The 20,597-nt window shown below is 42.6% G+C and overlaps 1 protein-coding gene across 1 annotated transcript; it reads left to right on the top strand.

Annotated features, from left to right (window-relative positions):
- Positions 1 to 4,093: 4,093 nt before the first annotated feature.
- On the top strand, positions 4,094 to 15,688 carry PBLD (phenazine biosynthesis like protein domain containing). Its single transcript, XM_048506179.1, is given in 10 exon segments — positions 4,094 to 4,393; positions 6,154 to 6,253; positions 8,679 to 8,777; positions 8,863 to 8,972; positions 9,065 to 9,094; positions 12,225 to 12,313; positions 12,472 to 12,563; positions 12,566 to 12,646; positions 13,586 to 13,648; positions 14,855 to 15,688. Coding segments are annotated over 10 exon segments (861 nt in total). The 5' UTR covers positions 4,094 to 4,309; the 3' UTR covers positions 14,968 to 15,688.
- Positions 15,689 to 20,597: the final 4,909 nt, after the last annotated feature.

Genomic DNA, 20,597 nt, shown 5'->3' with positions numbered 1-20,597 from the left:
TTCAGTCTGGTTTCCAGCCTAGTCATGGGACAAGCTGTGCTGTTCACCCTCACAGACGGTCTGTGTGAACAACTGGATTGGGGCAGATCAGCATTGCTGTCATTACAGAAATCTTACAGCAGTGTATTGCCGAAGGCTTTCTGGGCTGTGTGGCCGTGGTCTGGTAGATACACCTCTGAAGATGCCAGTCACAGATGCAGGCGAAACGTTATAAACAAGATCTACCAGACCACGGCCCCACAGCCCAGAAAGCCTTCGACCACGGCATAACAAGAGTGGCATTTTTTCATCCTCATCAAGCTAAGTAGCTGATGCCCTATCTCATTCCAACCTTGCTGCTGTGATCCATATGTTACCCAGCTTTCATTGGCTACCTTTAGATTAGACTACTGAAACTCTCTCTAAGCAGAGTTACCCCTGAGACAGCTTTGGAAACCAGCTGGTCCAGAGTGCAATGGTGAGAATCTTCCAGGGTTGTTGTGGAGATCACACATACAAGTAGTGCCCCACCAGCTACACTGGCTCCCAGTTGAATACTGAATCAGGTTCAAGGTTTTGGTATTGACCTTCAAAGCCCTAAATTGTTTGGCATCATCATACCTGCAGGATCGTCTCTCCCAATAACGTCCTGGAGGACATTACACTCAACTGATAGCAACCAACTAATGGTCCCTGGCCCTAGAGACATCTGTCTGTCCTGTATCTATCAGTCTGGTAGAACTTTCTGTCAAATAAGACCCAGGACCTGCAGGTCTGGTTTTAGTTCTGTTGGAGTGCCTGTAAGATTAGGGCCCCTTGATTACATGCAGAATACTTTAGACCCTCAATCCACTTTCACAATTGTTTGGTGGAAGTAAGTGGATTAAAGTATTTCGCATAGCTGCAAAAGCACACTGAAAAGTGGATTGAAAAGTGTATTATTCATATGTGCGGAAGAAGCTCGTAGATGTTACTGAAGCTTATACTAAGGCAGCAACAGCTACATCTGAGTTGGCCTTACCCATATTTATTTTCAGTTCTGATTTTGAGTTTCATCTTCCTTTATTGTTTTCTTTCCTTAATGATTAGTTATCTTGTGTGATGTTAAGATTGACAAGGGGCCAACTGGAATTTTAAAATTTGATGTTTTAAATTGTACATTGTAAAGCAGGTAATCTCAAACCTTTTGAGTTGCGGAGCACTTTTTAGGAGATAAATTTGTCATGGAGCGCTATCATACCCCTTACACCAAAGGCATGTATGTGCATTCTTGGTTGTTTTTATCTACAACTGTATTTTTCAAGTTGTTAGTCTTTTATTGTATGTAAAGCAAAAGCATGAATTGTTTTTTTCAAATTCTAGATTCTAAACTTACCCGTATATACTCGTTTATAAGCTGACCCGTGTATAAGCCAAGGCACCTAATTTTACTGCCCAAACCTGGGAAAACTTATTGACTCGGGTATAAGCCGAGGGTGGGAAGTTGAGGTGGAGTTCCTTATTTAAGCAGTGACATCACGGGGGGACGCCTACCCAACAGGAGCTTCCCTCGTCATGGCCGGCTGGGTTTGACAAAGCCGGCTGGCAGGCAGAGGGAGTTCCTTCTTTGGGCAGTGACTCCCCCTGATGTCACTGCCCAAATAAAGAGCTCCCAAAGCCCAGCCAGCCAGGGTGCCTCGGAGTTCCCCCTTCACCCTCCATGAGGGCAGCAACAAGCGGCTTCCGGGGGGCAGGGAGGTTGTCTCGGCTCCGCCCCCGGACTCCTTGTGATTAATAGAAAATGGTGACTCGCGTATAAGCCGAGGGGGCTTTTCTCAGCCTTTAAACAGGGCTGAAAAACTTGGCTTATAAGCGAGAATATACAGTAACTTTTCCCATTGGAAGTCATTAAAAAAATGGAACGTTAAATATTGTTTTCTCAAAACATCACAAATTCACAATTTTGACATCTTGTCACATTTATTCCAATCTATTTGGGAAGCACTTAGAGATGCATGGAGCACTGTTTGGGAACTGCTGATGTGCACTATGTATTTTAACAGACTATATATTAGTTGTTAACCACCCTGAGTATGACAATAGTCCTGAAAGGGCGGGATATAAATTAAATAAACACTAAAAATAATTAATCACAAAAGACGTGGAGTGGAGTGAGCTGGCGCTGAATGCTACAGGAAATGGAGAATTCCAGGAATATATAGCAGATTGCTAAAGGAAAGTGGTTTCCAACTTTTTTCCACTCACAAACCCCTTGGCAAGCCATTTCCCTAAAATTGTACCCCCGTACTAGTGAACCCATTATGTAATTCTTTTTGCGGACCCTGAATTCTCTGGCACATATCCTTGGCACATATGTGCAGTGGTGGGATTCAAATAATTTAACAACCGGTTCTGGTGGTGGGATTCAAATAATTTAACTACTGGTTGTTTACAAGCACCATTTTAACAACCGGTTCTGCCGAAGTGGTGCGAACCTGCTGAATCCCACCACAGCATATACCCCTGGAGGGATGTGTCCCCCAGGTTGGGAACTATTGCTGTGGGATATAATAAATTCACATCTTGCATTTATTTTTTCACTATAAACCCGAGTGCTCAAAGAACTTCATATATATCATCTCAAAAATCCTCACAATGACTCTGTAAAGCACCCAGTTTCAGTGCTGCTGAAAAGACTGGCAAATACCGGTAGATTCTTTGGATATCTCCTGTTTAAGGCTGTACTGATTTGAACCAGGGTCTTCCCAACTCTTAGACCCCCCTATGCTATATCAACTGTCCATTGGCAGTCTGCCCAATATTAGATCAGATCATGCAAATACAGCTTATTTGCATGGAAGAGTACCAGGTTAGGTGCCAAATTCAATACTGGTGTTTTGGAAAGTTAAATTTACAACATGGAGGAGCCAGGTTTGTCCATTATACTGAAAAATGTTCAAATTTTTGGTCTCCACGTTTCCAAAAGTTCTCAGCACAGTCAGTTATAGTCACCAAAGCAAAATAAAGCATTTTCTGATTATCCCACCAGGAAGAAATTCCCTTTCCCATAAAAGAAAACAGACTATAACTCATATTTCAAAAAAAGTGGACAGTCTGTATAGGAGCTTAAATAGCAATAAAGAGAAAGTAAATAGTGATTCTGTCTGCAAACTAAGCACATGTTCTGTTGCCAAGTACCACACTTAATGCTTGAATGGACACAACTTATTCTGTGGAAGGGAAGGACAATCTTCTGTACATTTATTATACAATCTTACAAAGCCTGGTTGGTCTCCACCTCATACAATGTCAATCAGAGAATGCACCGATGACCAAGCGTTTTAGTCTTGAGATGTTAAAACAAATATAGCTGGTGAAAAAGAAGAAAATCATATACAGGCCCTATACCAAAATATACGTACGTTCCATTTTGATATAAAAGGAATCTAAAATAGGGCTGCCAACCTCCAGGAGGGACTTGGAGATCCCCCAATATTATCTCCAGGCAACAGTGATCCGTTTCCCTGGAGACAATGGTGACTTTTGAAGGTGGACTCTAGAGGTTTGGTTCTACTGAGGTTCATTCTCTCCAGATCTCACCTTTCACAGGCTTCAACCCCATATGTCCAGAAATTCCCCAACCCTGAGATGGATTTAAAATTCAATTTAATTAAAAGCATTGGTACAGCTTCCAAAAGTGAACCCATTTTTTTAATAATAAGAAACAAATTCCCTCAAATACTTAATATTCAAAATATCTGTGGCCGTGATCAGTGAATAGTTTGTGAGCTACCAGTAACTGTTGAGCAAAACAGTTCATGCATCCCCTGGAAGACCCAGGAAAACATCTCTGAGTTGCCAAGCTGACAGCTTCGCTTCAGGGCTTTTTCCTATTCCATGTTCGGTTTCTAGGACAAAACAAAACATGGTAATATGCCAGGGGGAGGAGTACCTCAGGAGTAATTTTCATTAAAGATAAGGCTGGCGACTCCTGGCCTAGATGTTATACAACTGGCATTTCTACAACCAGTTATAAATAAGGAAAACACTTTAAAATTCCCACCGCTGATTAATATAATGAAGAACAACCTTACATTAATTAGATGTCCTTCATTCACCTTTAAAGGTGAGAAACTCCCTTTAAACATGGACAAGATTCTTCATTATGTTATTTCACATTATTTCATATAAGAAAACGGTTAAATGGCTGCAGCCCAGATAAAACTATCCAGACTCTCTTCACCGTTGGTTTAATATTAACTTGGACTTTTGGAGCCGTTGCGACAGAAAACCTGCATGTTGCAGAAGGTCATTTTAAAAATCAACCTTGGACAAAATAAAAGAAGAAAAAATGAAGATTTCTGTTTTCACCATTGATGCTTTTACAGATGAACCATTCCGTGGCAATCCTGCAGCTGTTTGTCTTCTTGAAGATGTAAGTTTCTCTACTTTGTTTTTATCCTGTCTAGTGCCAACCTCCGCTGTATGGGGCCAGGGACGTTTCTGTTCATTTCAGTGAGATTTCTTGATCATTGGAAAAGATAATCAGTCCAGTGACGCCAAATACTAGATATTTCTGCATAAGATTTTATGTGTCACAGCTCATTTCTTCAGATTTATGATTAAAGTTTCTATGGCTACATAGAACTGGGCTATTTACAAATACTCTGCCCTAAGGGCCACTTTTCATATTTGTTTGTCTGCCAAGAATTCCTGTTCATTGCAGAGGATTCTGGAATGCATTCTGGGGACGTCCTCAGTTTATTAGTGGTCTCAGATAGGACTAAAGGGATTCCCTGTGGCTACATGCAAAACTAGAAGATGCCCACTCAGTCCCCTGCTGCCATTCATTGTGACAGGAGCTCTGTAGCATAAGACAAGCTGTCTTTCTGGGAAACTTTGATGCTATTTAACATCTCGTGTAGAAACACTTGATACGTTCCCATGGAGTCTCATGCACGTGAGCACATCAGAGAAACAACAGGATGCCCCAGCCACATGTTCTTTTGTCTCATCCTGTGACTTTTATCTCACTCCCTTGTCTAACATTCTAATATTCTATTGAACCAATAATGGTTCCTTCATCTGTAAAATGATTGAGCAGTGATGCCAACATGAGAAATTAAAACTTGTATTATTTAAATTCTACCACAGGGTGGCAGTATTTAAGTGCATACCGGCCAATGGCATGGAAGGTTTTTTTTGCTTGGTTTTGAATTGAAGTTGACTGGTCTTATACAGACTTTAAAAAACAAAAACACTAACATTCCTGTGTGCGCCCCCCCCCCCCCCCCCCCGGTCTTTTCAAATCACAAATCAAAAGTTGCATCATTGGGATCAATTATTTGTTAATAATTAATTTGTTAATTATTGTTAAGGATATACAACCTTATGTATATCAAGTACCTTTCGGTCCTGTCCATTTTCCAATAAGGGACAATGTGTGATCTTCCTTTTCCCATTTTACTCACTCAACAACCCTGAGAAGTTGGTTAAGCTGAGAGAGTATGACTGTCTCAAGGTCCTAAGGTCCCCCAGTGAGCTTCCATGGTGGAGTGGTGATTCAAAGCTGGACCTCCCAGATCCAAGTCTCAGATCCTCTACCCTAGGTACTTAAGAACATAAGAACATAAGAACTAGCCTGCTGGATCAGACCAGAGTCCGTCTAGTCCAGCTCTCTGCTACTCGCAGTGGCCCACCAGGTGCCTTTGGGAGCTCACATGCAGGATGTGAGTCCTTAAGAGTCCCTTAGGCAAAACTGACAAAAAATATTTGGGCTGGCCACAATGCTCAAGAATATTGAATAGGGCAGCATCCTTGTGGGAGGGATCTTTGATTTGGGGTAGTCCAAGGCTACTTTTGGGGAAACACCCCCTTTTCATGTTTTGAGTGCCTGGTTTTGAAAAATGTAGCTTTGGATTGGGCACAGTACGAGGGCATTATGAAAGAGAGACACTGTGTATGATCTGGGATGGTGCAAATTGTGTTTGTTGAATAGAACTTTTTTGAACAGAAGTTTGCAGGTTTCAGATTCTTATGCTTAAGGAACTGGAAACCACTTAACCTTGTGACTAACGATGCAGTCATTGTTTATCAGGCATATTCATCAGGAAACGTTTAAAGAAGTGTGAACCATTCCATCTTTGGTGTAAAAGAAACATCAGTTTATTTGTGTATACTTGATTATTCTTTTAGGAACTGGAAGAAGGTTGGCATCAAAAAATCGCAACAGAAATGAACCTCTCAGAAACTGCATTCATCAGAAAACTGCATCCAAACGATGACTTTACCAAAAGTAAGACACTTTTAGCTGCGTCAGATAGAGTGACAATTTTGCAAACGGCGTCAGTAGAAAGTAGATCTTTTTATCTGTTTACTGATATTGTAGAAGGGTGATACTTTTAGCAGGCCAAGTAAAGCAATGGATCTTTCTGCACAGCACAAATAAAATGTCTTGAGCACAGGCTAAAAATGAGTTTTGGGGGGGAAACTCCATACAGCTTTCCCCCCAAGATGACTTCAGGACATTTTATTTCTGCTCAACCTGGGTTTCCAGAAAATGCTAAATTGCGATCTTTTCCCCCCAAGGCGGGGTTAAGATATTTTCTCTTTGCTCTGCAGAAGCATTTTAGTTTACCTGCTCGAGTTAAAGCCCTCACTTTCTGGTTCTGGTGAGTTTTCCGGGCTGTGTGGCCGTGGCTGGCACCTTCAGAGGTGTATCACAGAGAAAAGAGACTTTTCTCTCTGATACCCATCTGAAGATACCAGCCACAGATGCAGGCAAAACGTTAGGAACAAAATCCACCAGACCACGGCCACACAGCCCGGAAAACCTACCACAACCAGTTGAATCCGGCCGTGAAAGCCTTCGACAATACCCTCACTTTCTGTTTTTCTGCAGCTCGTGTCTACCATTTTCTGTCCTCTTCAGGTGCTGCTGCCATTTGCAGAATGTTCCCATGGAGCTTCCTCTGCTTGCAGCTCATCTGTGTGTCCTTTTCGTGTATAAAGTGTGTTAATAAAGTTTGTTTTCCCTGGTGATCCTGTGCACAGGTTGTTGTTTTTCTTTCTTTTTTCTTTTAAATGAGCTGTTTTTGAAGCTATGATGTGAAAATCGGCTGTGATTCTCCTATTGTGATGTTGTAGCTTTGAAGATATCTCATTTTTTAAAAAAGGAAAAAAACAACACATGCATGGGATTGCCAGGAAAAGCTGGTTTTATTAGTGTACTTTTTACACTGAAAAGATGCATGGATGAGCTGCAAGCAGAAAAAACTCCGTGGGAACATTCTGCAAATGGCGGCAGCACGGAGCCTCCTGAAGAGGGCAGAAAATGGCAGGCATGAGCTGCCCAGTGGAAATTGAAAGTCAGGCTAGGGGTGGGGGAGAGGAGGTGAGAAAAAGAACCGCTTTCCCTGCCAACACTTTATTTGTTCATGGTAGGTGGACAAAAAAAGCCAAAATGGATCTTTTTAAAATGTCTGCAAGATGTTTTATTTGTGCTGTGGAGAAAGGGCCAATGACTTGGGTCATATCCACACAAAATTTAAACAGGTCAGGGCCACTGCGGAGCTGTGCTGGCATCCAATTGGACATCACTGTGGGGAGGGGCAGGCTGGGACATTCCTAGTGGTGGAGCTGATATTAGTCAGCTTCCACCCCGGCTTTGCAGTTATGTTACGGTCCTGGGCTCGGACTTAAGCCACCCCTTAGGGTGGTGTCAGTTCATTCAGCCCTATGGAGGACTTTTCAGTGGCAGAATTTTTAAATAATTTCTTCGGCCTCCCCACACCACTGGAAAGCCCTTTGGAGATAGCGGGGTGGGCTGGCAGTGGCCTCGGCTGCCTTGGGCTGTGGGTTGCTCTTGTGACATGCCTCTGCATATGCCAGCCATGGAGGCGAGCGAAATATTAGAAGTGAAAGCTACCAGACCACAGCCACCCAGCCTGGACAACCCATTACAGCCAGTTGATTCAAGCCATGAAAGATGGTGTCAATAATCTAATTTGATTAATTACCCAGATTAAAATTGAGCCACCCATTGCATACAGGACTGACCACTGCACTAACAAGAAACCTAAGAATAGCTTATACTCCTATTAGATTTCAAACAATGCCTTCAGCAGTGCTTAGTGGTAGATACACACGAGTACCATTTTCTCAGCGCTTTTGCATCTGTGGAAAACAAGAGCCTGAGGATCTCTTTCATTACATACTCTCATGTCCTTTATATTCAGAAATAAGGAAAAGGTTTTTGGAGCCAATACTACCTAGGACAGCTTTTTTGTCTGATGATGAGAAACTGATTTTCTTATTATCTGATATTGATTCCTATGTTTCTTACAAGATGGCTCTCTTTGCCCTGGCGGCTAGGAAATTACGAGCAAAGTATTTAAAGCGCTGTTTGAACTGATGTTCCAAAGTACTGGAGATTAATTTAGACTAGCTGAAGAAGCTGCAAAAACATCTGACATGGAAAGTACTTGATGGGGCATTTTAATTTAGAGATTGCAAATACTAATAATTTATATTTTAATGCAAACTAAAGTTATTGTTTTTAATTTAGAAATTACATATTGTTTTTTTAAACTAAAGTTACTGGTTTAAGCACAACATATATCTCATAATATTAATTCCCATAATGAAAATGAAACCAAACAATAAATACTTGACTGACTGACTGGCATACAGGACTGATTCTCTTTTCCCCCCATCTTTAGGTTCTCGTTTTGGATTAAGATGGTTTACCCCAACAAATGAGGTCCCTCTGTGTGGTCATGCTACCCTGGCATCAGCTGCAGTGTTATTTCGTAACAAGAGTAATGAAAATTTAGCTGTAAATTTGATATCATGAGCCCCTTTTGTCTTCAATTTTAGATAACGTATTTTTGATTTTCAAAACAGAAAACACGAATTCCTCCCTCACTTTTGTAACTCTGAGTGGAGAATTATTTGCCAGACAGGCAAAAGATCACATTATCCTGGACTTCCCCCTTTACGTGGCCTACCCACAGGTTAGCTTTAAATGGTTCATTTCTCAATTGTCAGCATTTCTTCCAAAAAGAAACAAAGCATCGTTCACTCACATACATTTTTCCCCTACTAGGATTTTCAGGAAGAGGAAGAATTAGTAAAGGTAATTCTGTAATCCTGATATTCAATTATGCTTATAACTGTGCAGCTTGAGCTTCTAACAAGTTAAGCATAAATTCTGGACCAAATATTTGCTTTATGCATGCAAAGTTTACTTTTCATTTGTCATATCAGCCTGTATATAGCAACTGAATCACCATGGTCTCTCTGCTTAATATTACACAAACACAGTCGGAGTATTTGATCTACTCAATGAGCGAAATGGATATACACACACCTTCATTTAAGGCGACACCTCCCCTCCAACAGTCACGTAGCTACTCTTTTTTAATAGGACATTTATCTGGACACCAGAGCAAAGACACCCAGTGTGGTTTAGTATGTAATGTTGGAACTGTCCTGGGGAGACTTGGGTCTAAACCTTAGCTTGAGAATGAAGTTCACCAAGTGACTTGCGGCCAATCACACACTCTCTCAGCCTAACTTACCTCACGGTTGTTGTCAAGATAAAAATGTAATAATCTCCATGTATACTGCCCTGGCCTTGATCTGGATGACTAGATCTCATCAGATCTTAGAAGCTAAGCAGGACTGACCCTGATTAGTACTTGGATGGAAGACCACCAAAGAAGTCTGGAATTGCTATTTAGGCTGTTTCCACACAGCACAATTACACTGGGGTTGAACCGGAATTGTACATACCTGGGCTATTTTATCCCAGTTTCGGCCTCCACATGGCTCCCTGCTTCTTCCCAGGAGCTGAGGTAGGACCAGGAGGTAATACCCCAGTTTGTTCTGTGTGGCTTGGGTCTTTTGTATTTACAGTCTTTTGTTGACAAAAGCTTTTGATGACAAAAGACAGAGGGAATGGATCTCTCCCCCCCCCCCCCAGCTTCCCCCTTCCAACCCAACTCACGCCTTGCTGGCTCTCCCTGCTTCTCTTCGCTGGAGCCAGCTGTGCCACGAGGAAGCCTCTCAGCGGCCTCCTTTCTTCCCCACCAGCCTGCTAGATGCAGGGGGTGGAGGGGGAAGTGGGCTTCCTGCCGCTTTTAGGAGGAAGTGGAGTGGCAAGGTAGGAAAATATACCAGGTCTGCTCCCATGGTGTTTGCACTGCAGCCAGGTCACCCCAGGATCTCTGAAAAGAATTGCCTATTTAGCAATTTTTGAATATCCCAAGGTAAGGGAAATATCACGGGGCAGCACCGGGGCAGGCCCACGTTAGCACTGGGAGCTGTGCAGAATTAACAGCTGCACAGGGATATTTTTCTCACTCACCCCAGGATATTTTGACTGTGTGGAAACAGCCTGAGAGGCAGGCAATGGCAAGCCACCTTTGTTCATCTCTTGTCTTGTCACCCTTCCAGCTTTTTCAAATTGGCATGTGCAGTGATCTAAGATTAAAGAAATTGAACTCAGAGCAATCCCATGCCTTGAACAAAACAGAAGATGGGCACAGCCGTGCCTCATGCTCTGAGTGGGGATTAGAAATCCAAATCCTACACTGTCAGCAATACATGTAACAAATGACAGCTTTGCTTTCAGTAGTGAAAATATTTGCATGTATCCAATATTGTAATAACCAGCTCAACTTGCTCTAACAAAGAAAACAGCACTTAGTGCTCTATTGAGCCACTGCGAGATCTTGAGCAGCCTGGAGTTGAATGGGGCAGAGAAGAAGATGGCTCCTCACTCGTTCCTTGCCTGCTGCTCTGAAACTGGGAGCTGTGTTGTGCTTGGCCAATGGCCATGAGTAAACCCACCCCCTCATCTGATAGGCTTGGCCTTCAGATGGGTTGGGGGTTAAGGGTTGGGGGTTAAGGACAGAAGGCCTGTTCGCATGTATTATGAGAGCCAGTGTGGTGTAGTGGTTAAGAGCAGGTGGATTCTAATCTGGAGAACCAGGTTTGATTCCCCACTCCTCCACCTGAGTGGCAGAGGCTTATCTGGTGAACCAGATGTGTTTCCACACTCCTACATTTCTGCTGGTGACCTTGGGCTAGTCACAGTTCTTCGGAACTCTCTCAGCCCCACCTACTTCACAAGGTGTCTGTTGTGGGGCGAGGAAGGCAAAGGAGCTTGTAAGCCAACTTGAGTCTCCTTACAGGAGAGAAAGGTGGGATACAAATCCAAACTCCTCCTCCTCCTCCTCCTCCTCCTCCTTCTCCTCTTCCTCTTCCTCTTCCTCCTCCTCTTCTTCTTCTTCTTCTTCTACTTCTACTTCTTCTTCATTATTAGGTGGCATCAAGTCACTTCTGACTTAAGAATCAGTGACCTCACAAACGTCCTCTTGTTAACAGCCTTCTTCAGGTCAAGCAAATGGAGGGCCATGGCTTCCTTTATTGAGTCAATCCATCTCCTGTTAAGTCTTCCTCTTTTCTTGCTGCCTTCAGCTTTTCCTAGCATTATTGTCTTTTCCAGTGACGAAAGTACAGTAACTTCAGTTTAGCCATTTAGCAGCATAATTACCAGATAAAGCGAAGGGAACGTGAAGTGCATTTGGTGTTTTCCATGTCAAAATTAAGTGTGCTGTATTTTTTTTTAAAAAAGGTGCAGAAAAAGACTAGGCTAAAGAACTGTATCCTTGGGTTGGGTTTTTATGTGTGCAGTGAAGCATTACAGATAGATAAAATAATGTAAAAAATGTCATTAACAGTTCATAGAGGTCAACATAAGTTATTCTGTCATTTAAAACACATTTGGTTATATACATTGATTATATATGTGTACACAAAGAAATAATGTTTATAATGTACGGGGGTGTGTGTCATTTTATACGTTTGCCCTTCTTAAAAAAATGCAGCTCTGGCCCTGGTCTGGAGCTACAAACTCCCTGTCACCCATGTTTGCCATTCATGTTGTCTGGAGCTATCCTTGGGCTCCGTTAATTTCAGTGGAAGTCAGTTGCACCTGGCCATTTTTCTCTCGTTTATTGTGAAGACTTTTTCTCTTGATTGCGATGAGCAGCCACCTCTTAAAAACCCTGGCTATGCGAAAGAGTCTGCCCCTGCCTATTGAGTTACTTGTAGTGCTTTCTCCCTGTGTTCATGTGCTTTCTTGCAATAGATGGCCGTTAATTGGATGTATTGCCTTTACTAAGAAAGATAATGAAATGGTTACATTGTACAGAAGGGTTATGAACAAATGGTCTTTTTGGTGCATTTTTAAAAACCAGGCAGCTGTAGGTAATAGGAATGTTCAAGATGTTCGCTATTCTCCTGACACCAAGAAGTTCCTTGTTCGTCTCAGTGATACTTATGAAAGGTATGTATGTTGCTAGAGTTGATATCAGCTGACCCTGAGATGGGACAGTTGCCCAGGACCCAGGACATCACGTGGGGCCCACTGTAACTGACACCCCCACTTGCAGTACCTTATAGAATGAAAAAAAAAACACCAAATTTTATTCTTTAACTCTAAAGACCTGATTTGGAGAAACTAAAAGTGGATGCCCAAGAGCTTTTGCGGACTGAGAAGACTGGAAAAGTGAAAGGATTGATAGTCACACTTAAAGGTGGAAAGCATCTGCGAATCACTATGACTTTTACTCCCGCTACTTTGCACCCTGGGTTGGAGTTTCAGAAGATCCGGTCACAGGTTTGTTTGCACATGTATGAAGGAATTTCGTTTTATTTTTTTCAGCATAAGTGAATCACTCCACCTTGACACTTGACACGTGGTTATGAATTGCCAGATTAGTTTTCGGCAACACCCTCCATTGAGGATCCTGTGGCACCTTAAAATTTCACCCTTTGACTGCCACACAAGTGTTTGTTGAATTCTGTTGAATGGCAAATGAAAGCCCCTGTCACAATACATCCTTTGTAGTTGCCACGGGGCTCTCTGATTGGTGTCATATGTGCAGCTTGGTATCAACACTCTACACAACTTTTATGTGGTGCCTTCAAAAAAACCCTTAAAGAATGAAATAGATGAATGCCATTCAGAGACTAGAAATCTGAACATATTCTTGTGCATGCAGCCTCTTGTTGGGGCAAAGAACAACCTTCTGACAGCCCAGAGGCTATTTTGACTCTTCAAAAGAACCTGTGTGTGAGGGGAGGGAATGCCATGCCTGGGACCCTGGAGTGCTTGTGCACAGGAATTAACACCAGGAACTCACAGCTGCAATATGGTTGCCAGTTCCTGTGAGCAAGTTGTGAAAAGTACCACGTGTAGTTTGGCCCTGTGTGTTTCAGAGGAAGGAAACAACACTGTGGTCATGGGAAAACTTAAATCTCTGCCCAAACACTGAGTGGTTTAGTTCTTGCTGATAAGGATTCCACAGGTGGCCATAATAGGTGTACCGAAATGCTCAACCCCAACCCCCTGCCAACAGTGCAGTAAACTGTACTACCCCACCTACCACAATGAAGGTATTTTTGTAGGTGAGAGAATATAGTACTGCGTTATCTTATAGTGTGGTTAGAAAGATTACTGAAATAACGTTTGCAAAATGGCAGGAGCATTGAGAAAGGAATTATTAACTGTCATAGTACTATTAAGCCTCTCCCCCCACCCTTTTTTTTTTTTAAGGATCTGCTCATGCTGTTTTAAGTAGTTACTGGTCACAACAACTGGGGAAGAAAGAAATGTGTGGTAAGACCAAATTTTATAAAGGGTGCCCTACTTAGGGCTGTAAACTTTAATGTGATTGATTAATCATATTGATTTTATATTAATCAATAGAAGCCTGAAATACAGATTAAAAGTTTATTTTTGATTAATCAAAGGGCTGAAAAACAAGCAGAGACTGGGGATTCTTTAAAAAAAACACTCTAACACTCCTGAATTATTTTGTGAGTTTCTATGCATTTGCTTAAAAAAAGGTGCTCCTTAATGTGATTCTGGTGTTTCCACAAATACCCAACCCTCCAATCCAACCATACCTAATCAAACCAATGAGAAAATAGACTCACGAGAAAGTTCGGTGTTTTCTGTTTTCTCTGCCGCCTCAGTGGCCATCAGGATGGGCAAGCTGTCGCAATGAACTGGCTTTCTCCCCTTGCTCTCAGGTTTGATGAAGAATCCATTTAAACACAGCCGGGATTTGGCTTTTTTCTAAAAATAAGTACAAGCAATTTAAGAATGTTGTGGTTACTTGAAATCAGTGCCCATGGGTTGGTAAAGTACCATCAAGTCGCAGCCAACTTATGGTGACTTCCATAGCAAGTGAGAAGCAAAGGTGGTTTGCCACAGCCTTCCTCTTCAGAGTCTTCCCTGGGGGTCGCTCTTCCAAGTACTCATGGAAGCCCAGTTTTTGCCGCAAACATATAAATCGCTTTTAAAATAAACTTGGGGGTAAAAAAAAATCCAAGCCCCGCCCGATGCTTATAAAAGCAAAGGAGCCAAGGATGGAGCCTTTAAGTTCCTTCTGCTCTCCCCAGAGGGGAGGGCAGAAGGGTCTGTTGGCTGGGAGCTGGGAGCCAGGAGTGGGGCAAGACTTGGAGGGATGGTGTCCTTGGGCTTCCTGGGCCCCGCCCATGTCAATGACGACATGAGCAGGGTTGAGGACGGCCGAAGATGATGAGGCAGCCATCTTCCTGGTCACATGGGGGCCAATTTTGCACCCCCACGTGACCAGATTAGTGGTGCCCGGAGACAAAGGGTACCCCCTCTCATCCCTAGGCAGATACACCATTGCTCTCAAGCATCTGCTGTCCCCTAGGAGCAGCATTTCAGAAACCATTTTGGGCTGCAGCAAAAAATAGGGGGTGAGGGGATGAAGTCCTCTTCTTCTGGTGCAAATCCCTTCCGCTGGATCTGACCCCATGGCTTCCACCTCCATTTCTTCTTCTTTTTCAGCCTTCCAATGCTCTTCTCGTGGAGGAGAGTTGAAGATTTTTGTTCGAGGTGATGGAAGAGTAGACATTAAGGGACAAGCAGTACTTGTGCTAGAAGGTTCTCTGACTATTTGAAGAAAACCAACTTTCCGTTAGTTCTGATCGTGCAGATGTACAGTTTGCAGAGAGGAATACACCTACTTAATTTGTAATGGAAAATACAAAGCTCATGGAAACTTCCCTGTTATATAAGCATTTATTTACGTTTATAGCCAATCCCATTGCCCTGATCTTCCAAAGAAGCTTCCTGGCTACAGTAGCAATGATATAATGCCTTTTTTTTTTTGCTGAGTTTGCAAGCTGATCTAGAAGACATAAACTGTTGCTTGGATCAGGCTTTATCTGTGACAGTTAGTTGAAACAATTGCAGAAACAGACTTGATTAATTGTGATTGATCTTATCTCGGTATATCATCTGATCTCATATGTACTTGCTGATTGGCTGTTTGCACCTGTGTTGCTTATCTCTTTTTTTAAAGAGCAACCAATCTGATAGCTAGCAATAACCACATGATGGGGAGAAGTCAAACTTACAAAAATATTTTCTAAAAACATGCAGTCCTATGACAAGCAAATCCTTTCTGGCTAGAAGTCTCAGAAAGAGAAATTAAGAAGAGATGAGATTTTGGGTAACGGACTTTCTAAGCAATTTTTAAAAGCAATGTGAGACAAAAACTGAAACCTGATTGTTTTAAAACTATCATCAGTTATAACATGATTTTGCAATGTCAGGAACACTGAGAATTGTAGCAACAATATTTGTGTGATTAATTGTTTTGTGCCTTTATTTTTTCTGTCTTGCTCAATAAAAATAATATTTTCTTCATTCAGTAAAAGATAAATGTTTATGTTGGGGTCTTTGCTAATAGTTCTAGATTTTTTTTTAAAAAAACCACTCATCAGAGTTAGAGGCAGAAAAGGTTCTCTAACATGATAAATCCTAGGGAACTGTGTGACTCATCAAAGCCTTAAAAACTGTTCAGTGCAAAGGAATGCAGGAAGGAATCTTCTGCTACTCCACAACAGATGAAGAACAGGGCATCGCTTGTGACGGGTTCTGCTGCTCCTCTGCCACCCTTGTTGCCTCATGCTACGTTAGGTGTTGGCCCGTGGGGTTTGGCTGCTGGTTGGCCTGCCCAATGTCTCTGGGTACCGTGGCAAGCTAGGAGACTGCTACTGCAGCCTCAAACTGGGTTTCTGCAGTCCTCCGTGGGTACGGTCCAGAGGCCTCTGTCTCCTTGGACATAAGTGCGAGGGTTGGAGGTCTGACTTCGGACATTCATGCTGCTGCTAGCTTATTTCTTCCTTCCTTCAAAGAGCTAAGCGTAGTGTCCATGCCCTCCTCCATTTTACCCTCACAACAACCCTGTGAGGTAGATTAGGCTGAGAGAGTGACTGTCCCAAAGTCACACAACAACCTTTGTGGAATAACGGAATCTAAACTCGAGTCTCCTATATCCTAATCTAATCCCCTATGATATGTTGGCTGATAGCTTCAAGCAGACTGAGAACAGAGATTAAGAAGCACATTTCTTTAGCACAGTTTTTATCCAGTCATTGGTAACAGCTCAGGACAATTAAAAAAAATGAAAGCAAATACAACTAATAAAAAGTGGCCAATTAAATTCAAGCACTGTTCATTCCTGGGGCAAACAGGAAGGTTTTATACAGTACCTGCTTGGAATTTGAGGGGTCAGGAATTCCACAACATCCTTCAAATACAAACAGCTAAACACATCATGTGATTTATCTGTCAAGCTCTCCTCTCAAATTATTTCAGCTCCCCCAAAGCCAACCTACGTAAGAAGGTCTTACGATACTTGGAAATGACTAATTCAAAAGTACTACCGTAATTAAGTAGCAGGAAAAGAGATCCTAACTAAGCAGAGGCGTTCCTCCCATTGGGCAAAGTGGGCAATTGCCCTGGGCGCAGCCCTGTGGGGGGTGCAGGTTTGTTTGTGGGATTTTTTGTATTTTCAGTGTTTTTTCATTTTTGGCCTGCAGAGGGCGCAGTTTTTAGGCTAGCAGCACCAAAATTTCAGGGATGTTTTGGGAGGCTATCCTGATGCTATCACCCAGGTTTGGTGAGGTTTGGTTCAGGGAGTCCAAAATTATGGTCTCCCAAAGGGGGTGCCCCATCCCCCATTGTTTCCAATGGGAGCTAATAGGAGATGAGGCTACACCTTTGAGGGTTGATAACTTTGGACCCCCGGAACCAAACTTCACCAAACCTGGGAGGTATCATCAGGGAGTACCTTTTATTGATACCACTCCAGGTTTTGTGAGGTGTTGTCTATGGGGGGTCCAAAGTTATAGACTCCCAAAGGGGGTGCCCCATCATCCATTGTTTCCAATGGAAGCTACAGAAGATGGGGGCTACACCTTTGAGGGTCCATAACTTTGGACCCCCTGAACCAAACTTCACCAAACCTGGGTGGTATCATTAGGGGAGTCTCCTAAAGATACCCTGAAATTTTGGTGCTTCTAGCTTAACAATTGCACCCCTGCCAGCAGGCACCTCCCAAATTTCCCCAGATTTTCCTTTTAAATTCCCCCACCTTTGACATGGATTTAAAGGGAGAATCTGAGGTCCCCAGTTTAAACATTGCAAGTAATGCTGTTTCAGGGTGGGGGAGAGTCAACCCCAAAATAGCATCACTTCCAATGTTGTTTAAACTGGGAACCCCAGATTCTCCCTTTAAGGTGGATTTAAAAGGAGAATCTGGGCTCCCTAGTTTAAACACCATTGAAAATGATGCTGTTTGGTGTGGATTCCAGCATCACTTGTTTAAACTAGGGAGCCTTAGATTCTCCCTTTTGAAACATTGAAAGTGATGCTGTTTCCCCCAATTGGGGGTACTGGATACAACACCATAAAATGTTTTCATAGCAGTAATAAAACATTTTGAAAGCATTTTGAAAATGTTTTCAAAAAATTATTTCTGCTGTGTGGCATGGCTTATTGCTGTGCTCAGATTTGTGAGTTGGGGCATGTTCTATAATGTGATGGTGACTTTGAAACAACCTGGTGTAAAAAATCATTGTTTGGTGACAGTGGGGGAGGGTGGCTGCCCATGGGGGGCTTTCAAACTCCAGTTTGCCTAGATACGCCACTGGGCGTAGCTACAAGGGGAGGTGTGCGCGTTGCATTGGGCACGCGCCTGGGGGGGGGGCATCAAACTCAGGTTTTGCCCAGGGCTCCAGTTTGGCTAGTTACGCCACTGTAACTAAGTGAACTGGCATGTGAGAAGCTGTTAATATGAAGCTTTTTGTGGTTGTGAAATTTCAGCTATCCAATCAAAAACCCCTATCAAGGCCTTGGCCAGTCTAAAGGACAATTTTGCCTAGATGGAGTAAGGGAGGTGCTTGTGGCTACCTGTACAACAAATGACACCTAGAAATCCTGTTCTTATGGCTGGTTGTGTTTGAAAACCAGCGGGCACCCAAAAGAGAACAGCCATCTTTGGAATATCTTGGTTAAGTTTTGTTAGGCCTGATCAGCTTGCGTTGGCGTTGGAGGCTATTTCTAGTTTCAAATCCCTGACAGAACATTATCATCCTGCACAGATCTGGACTGAATGCTTCACGCTAAGAAGGCTTGGCCTGGTAGGTTGAATACTGACAATAACTGGCCTGTGTGAAATGTTCGTTGAGTTCCTTAAATCTGTAGCGGCAGTAAGGAACCAATTGCTGCTCTGCTGTCCGGATTTAACACTAGACAATGTGGTTTTTTTCACTCAGGGGAATAAAAATAATCAACCTAGCCTAATAACTTTTTAAAGCCCTTCCTATCGAAAAACTTCCTGACTAAACCAATATACTTGCTGCTGGATGCAAATTTCTTCCTCCTTTGCTTAAAACAATTTTTGTCTAGTTGATTTTTTCCCCCCTTTGTCTCAATTTCTGTTTAGTACAGAAAAAAAAAACACGGGCAGAGCTCAGGTGGGAGCCCGAGCTGTAAACGTGTTTGTAATCAACAGATTTGTTAATCAGCCATGATTTATTAATGATGAATTAATTATCCCTGATTTTGCATTTCTGCTGGCTAAATGGCGCTTTAAAGAGGTTATTTTATTAATCATCGCGGTGCTAATTGCAGACACTTACAGAAGGACTGCTAATTAAACGTGCAACGGTGTGCAGAACCCAGGCCTCGGCTGCTGAGGGTGGCAAGAATAGAAGTCCTCATTTCCTGAGCCACAAAACTTTATTCCCCATGAAATATTGCAGTGTTGACCCAACCATACTTAATTAGTTGTCGAGTATTGTTTTAATGCATTACAGCGGGGGAGTGGGTGCAGGGTTGTCAGCAAAATAACGCATTCTTTAATAAATTCGATCACAGGGCCAAGTGGTGAATTGTTTGACTTTGGTGCCTCTGGAGTCAAGATGTATTGGTCACGATCCCTAATGTGGTCAGTGAACTGTTTTTGTGGCTTGTTTGATGTGCGAGCAATGCTAGTTGATGGGCAGTTAAAATGTACTGTTTCATATCCCATTTTAAGCCATAAAGCCAGAGCAACAATGAAGTTCCAAAGCTGGGAATTCCAGAGAGAGATCAAGAACAGTAGAATGCTTATTACATGTGCAGGAAACACAGAGGTGATTTCATACATTCAAATAGCAAAAATGTTATAAAATCCAGTCAACTAAATGCTACAAAACATGCACAAAGACAATTTCCCTAGCAATAAGAGTTCTTCTCAGAACTATTGGGGAATCGTCTTGTTCTCTCTTCTTCTTTGCTTTCTTCTGAGGCTGCCACAAGACCATTTTAACCCCTTCTTAATCTCTCTCTGCTTTTTTGGTCAGTTGCCACCAAAAAATTACATTAAAACTTAGTACCAAATGTATTGCAATTAGGCTAGTTGGAGAAGATACCTATTCAGATATACTAACATTCTTCTTCACAGAGCAGACTGGAAATAGATTCTTAAGAGCAAAATCCTGGCTCAATATGAACTTTATGGTTATCATTGGGTTACTGACTATGTCTGAAAGGGAATTAGCTTTCCAGTTCAATTTTATTCCACTCCCAGTTTCAGTCCTAATGTACAGTTCAGAGCTGCAAAGATGGCTGGGTCTTTGTGTTAATGCATGCTTATTTTGTCATAGCCTAGATACATGGTGGTTTGGCGCATGGGAATTGATCTGGAAGGGCAAGGGGAAGGGAGCTAGGGAGCTAGACCTTCCCCTTGGGAATGGTGACAACGACAAGAGGCGACCGCTCGCCGAACAGGGCCAAAAAGGGGAACACCTCTTGCCAGGAGTGGCCGCCCGGAAGAGCCCCGCAGTAGAGCAAAGCTCAGGTACGGGGCATCTGCCCTGCAGAGCTTCAACCCGCATGACCAGATCGAGACCCTGCTTAACCTCATGCTTCTGCTCAATAAAATAGCTATGGACAATTTTATTACCCCAGCAATGTAGTGGTGTGTATTACTGGTAAAGGGTTTCGCGCAAAGCAGGTCCACCCTCGGACAGCAAACAAAACAGCTGTCAAGAGAAATCAGATATAATGCTAAAGAAAACGTGAAACATACCGTCTCAGGTGAAATGTACACATGAGCTTGGCGAGTGAATCTTTCCAAGTCTGTGTTTGCCAAGGCACAGTGCAGCCAGCCCCACAGTAGTGTAAAAACTCAGTCAATCATTCGCCAACTCGTTCAAGTGCAAATTCTCTATGTAAAAAAGGAATTGGTGTAAAA

Source organism: Sphaerodactylus townsendi, linkage group LG08 (assembly GCF_021028975.2).
Source record: "Sphaerodactylus townsendi isolate TG3544 linkage group LG08, MPM_Stown_v2.3, whole genome shotgun sequence".
NCBI classification, from domain to species: domain Eukaryota; kingdom Metazoa; phylum Chordata; class Lepidosauria; order Squamata; family Sphaerodactylidae; genus Sphaerodactylus; species Sphaerodactylus townsendi.
This window is presented reverse-complemented; position numbering and strand designations above follow the sequence as displayed.